The following is a 4,508-nucleotide window of genomic DNA, read 5'->3' as shown; positions in this document are numbered from 1 at the left end:
TCTACCACTATTACAATAGTGGATTAAACAAGATAATATTTTAAAACTGCTGCAACAATGCTTGTTAGTATAATAATTTATTAAAGGTGTAAGATTATGTAGTAAAATATAATAAGTTCGATATACTTAATAGGTATAATTTCTCTGCCTAGGCCACCCTCTGATTTGGCTTCAAACTGATCATAGCCACTTTAATTGTGAAAGATTTCACAATAATTGCTTGGATAGGCGTTCATTTTTAGGGTAACCTCGAAGTAAACTGAAAATGTTAATCTCCTACCTGAAACACACCGTGCCCTGACCTGGGTGAAAACAGCCTAGACTATTGTTTCTCAAAGAGTGGTTCACAGACCATCTGCATCAAATTTTTCAGCATAGGGTCAGGGCATGTGCATATTTATTAAGGTGCCCTCTGTGACTTGAATGCACACTAAAGTTTGTGAAACTCTTTACTACCCTCTCTGTGCCTTGTCACATACCGTTGCCTCTTTCTGTAATGTCCATTCCTCTATGCCCACCTGTGGAAACAAAATGCAGCCTCCACCATGAAACATCTAATTTCATGTTCACCACCAACAGCAGATGTGAAGCAACCACTTTTGTTGCTATGGGATAAATGAGATGGGGAGGAATCAGATCCGGGTGCTGCAGAGTGTCGGAGAGCACTGGAATGTAACACGTAGACTGAAGCGGTGGGAAAGGCCTTGAAAGGTTTGTACTTGAAATTTGGGTGCTTCCTCTAACAGTGCAAAAATGGGTGGAGGAAGAAGGGGAAAAAGTCAGTATACAGGACAGGGGAAGTGAGGAGCAAGCAGCATCGAAGTAGTTCCCATGGGTTACTCTGATTGGTCAGAAAAGTAAATGCATCTTCCCATGTACCCACCTACCACCCATCCTGTTTGTTTTCTGTCAGGAGAGGGAGGTCTGGTTACAGAGTTGGTATCAACCAGCAGGCTCACAACCCCAGGTATTACTGTGTAACTGTTTGCCTGGGTTAAGAGCCTGCTACTAGTCTGCTCTGACTGCTCTGAAGCCATAGAGCAGGGTATTTAACATCCAATTCCTGAGACTAAGCCAGTGTTCTGAATCTTTATACTCCGATGAATGTGTCCCTCTGAAAGTTCTTCATCTCCATCTCTGTGAATATCTGGCCAGTCCCTCAGGACCTCTCCTCAGGCCCCAGGGAACTATGCCAACGTCACCTAAGCTTGAGGGACTGATTGCAGAAACTGAACTCAAGAGCAGGGAGGAAGGTGCTCCTCCCCTTGACCCTTCCTCTCCACCTTCTTAGGGCTCTAGGGCACAATGGAAGCCAAAACGTCTAAGAAACTTTCCCTCCCCCATCACATGGACATCCACGTTTATAAGGTTGTGCCTAAGGGGTCCCTGACATCACGTGTCCCAGAAGGTGGGGATCTTGGAGTTGCAGACCTGAATTTGTTATTCATTCCTCAAGGCACGCCAGTGCAAAAGCTCAAAGACTTCAAGCTGAGAGTAAGGAAAAAATAATTATGACTATAGCTATATATATATATACATATATATATATAAAACTATATATATTTATATAATGAGCTATGTATATTTACATGTAAGCTAAATATATATACTTATGTATATGAGGTAATATATATGCATATATGAGATAAATATATGTATATTTATATATATACGAGGTAAATATTTTTTATATACGTGATAAAAATATATACTTTTGTCTATATGAGGTAAATATATATTTACATATATGAGGTAAAGATACAAATACTTATATATGAGGTAAATATATATTTACATAAAAGAGGTAAAAATTTATATTTAATCTATATGAGGTATATATACATACTTATATGAGGTAATAGATTTATATATGGTAAATATATATACAAATTTATATGTTTATAAATATAAATCAATTAATAGGTATTTATTTATACACAAGGTAAATTTATATATATTTATGTATAATGTAAATATATATTTATATATGTGTTAAATATATTTATTTATATATAAGAAATAAATATATGTATATGATTATGTGAGGTAAATATATATGTTTATTTATATATACAAAGTAAATATATGTATGTTTATATATATGAGGTAAATATATATGTTTATTTATATATACAAAGTAAATATATGTATGTTTATATATATGAGGTAAATATATGTATATTTATATGTATGAGTTAAACATATATTATATATTAATAAATATATGTATTTATATATACAAGGTATATATGAGGTAAATATAAAATACATTTTATATACGAGACATATATATTTATCAGAGGTAACATATTTATCTAAATGAGGTAAATATATGTATATACATGTACATATGTAAAGATACATATTTTTATATATGAGGTAAAAATATATTTATATATGGTAAATAAATACGAGGTATATATATTCTTATATATATGAGGTAAACATATGAGTTAAAATATATTTTTTTATATGAGGTAAATATTTTTTTATCTATGAGGTAAATATATATATTTATATATACAAGGTAAATTTATATTTATATATGTGAAGTAAATACATGTATATTTATATAAAAGGTAAATATCCATATATTTATATATGAGAGGTAAATATATGCATATTTACACATAAACATGGCAAATATATGTATATTTATATACATACGATGTAAATATATGTATATTTATTGTACAAGGTAAATATATGTATATTTATATATACTAAGTAAATACATATATTTATATATATGAGCTAAATATATATATTTATAGATGGGGTAAATATATATTTTTATATATGAGGTAAATATATATATTTATATATTTGAGGTAAATATATGTATGTACATCTATACGAGGTAAATATATTAGTTTATACATTGAAGTATATATATAGTTTGTATTGTAAATATATATGTGTTATATATGTGGTATATATATGATGTGAATATATATTTTTATATATAAGGTTAATATATATTGTTTTATATATGAGGTACATATATATTTTTACATATATGAAATCAATACATATATATAATTATATATACCCATATATATACGAGGTAAAAAAATATTTATATATGTGAGGTAAATATATATTGTTTTATATGCGAGGTACATATATATTTTTATATATGAGGTACATATATATTTATAAATGATGTTAATATATGTTTATAGATGAGGTAAATATATATTTGTTTATATATAAGTAAATATATATTTATATATAAGGTAAATATATATATTTTTATATAGATGAAGTAAATATATATTTATATAATGAGATAAATATATACCTATTTATGTATATGAGGTATATATGTGTATATACATCTATACGATGCAAATACCAATTTTTATATATATGAGACATATACATTTATATTTTAAACAATACGAGGTAAATATATATATTAATATGTGAAGTAAATATATATTTATATATATGAGGTAAATATATGTATTTATATATGAGGTAAATATATATACCCATACACATGAGGTAAATATATGTGTTTGTATCTATATGAGGTAAATATACATATTTTTATATATGAGGTAAATATAGATATTTATATGTGGAAATATATATGAGGTATATTTTTATATATATTAGCTAAATGCATATACATAGGTAAATATGTATACTTATATAAATGAGGTAAATGTATATTTTATAATATATGAGGTAAGTATATATGATGTAAACATATATATAGCGGATAGTATTTACTGTTTACGATAACTGCAGAGGAGCTGAGAGAAAAGTGGCTGCAATAGGATCCCAAGTGGGCGGGGTCCGCCTGTAGCTGTCAAACACATTCCCTCACTAAATTCAACGTTTAACCGTAGGCAGTGTCCCTCAGGATTGCAGCCAGTGCATATTCGTTTCCTCGTGCAGATAATTGTACTGGTTCCTTGTAGCCTCGGGGTAGCCTATATTTCAGATTCCAAATTTTAAGTAGTAATTTTAAGAAAGCCAGCTGGCTGCTGCCCTGAGTGCCGTGAAGTACCCCGTGTCATTTACTGGAGGTCCGGACAGGCGCACACAGCCAGCTAGGGGATACGGAGCGCAGGTCCTCGGTACAGCCCCGGCCCCGCGGGTCCTTCCCTCCTCCCCCGCACCGCGAGCGGTCGCTCCCACTGCGCCTGCTTGCTCCTTGCCCACGCCTCCCGCTGCCTCCGCCCCTGCACAAGGGGGCCCCCTGCGTGGTTCTCGCGGCGCTCACTTCGCCACCGCCCGGCCGGACGCACTTCCCGCCCTTGCCTAGATCCACGCGTCAGTTGCCGCACTAGGACGGCGCCCCGCTCCTCTCCGTCCGCGCTCCTCACCTCCTTCTCCGTCCTTGCGTTCTGGACTCGGTAGGCTCCGCACCCTGCGGTCGCGCCCGCCTCTTGGCCCCTGAGAGCACGCGCTCCCTGCTGACGCGGAGGCGCCGCTGTTCCCCCGGCCACCACGGCCAACACGGGCACCTCGCGCCGCGGCCGTCGCCGCCGCCG

The 4,508-nt window shown here is 33.8% G+C and overlaps 1 protein-coding gene across 1 annotated transcript in view; it reads left to right on the top strand.

Annotated features, from left to right (window-relative positions):
• Positions 1-1,305: 1,305 nt before the first annotated feature.
• LOC115283495 (DDB1- and CUL4-associated factor 12-like protein 2) overlaps positions 1,306-4,508 on the top strand; it is a 4,450-nt gene continuing 1,247 nt past the window's right edge. The window contains exons 1-3 of the mRNA XM_029929698.1: positions 1,306-1,494; positions 4,041-4,287; positions 4,375-4,495. Coding sequence (XP_029785558.1) covers positions 1,306-1,494; positions 4,041-4,287; positions 4,375-4,495 — 557 coding nt within the window. The remainder of the gene's footprint in view (positions 1,495-4,040; positions 4,288-4,374; positions 4,496-4,508) is intronic.

Source organism: Suricata suricatta, chromosome X, assembly GCF_006229205.1.
Source record: "Suricata suricatta isolate VVHF042 chromosome X, meerkat_22Aug2017_6uvM2_HiC, whole genome shotgun sequence".
NCBI classification, from domain to species: Eukaryota; Metazoa; Chordata; class Mammalia; order Carnivora; family Herpestidae; genus Suricata; species Suricata suricatta.
The sequence above is the reverse complement of the archived record's forward strand: the minus strand, read 5'-3'. Positions and strand labels throughout refer to the sequence as shown.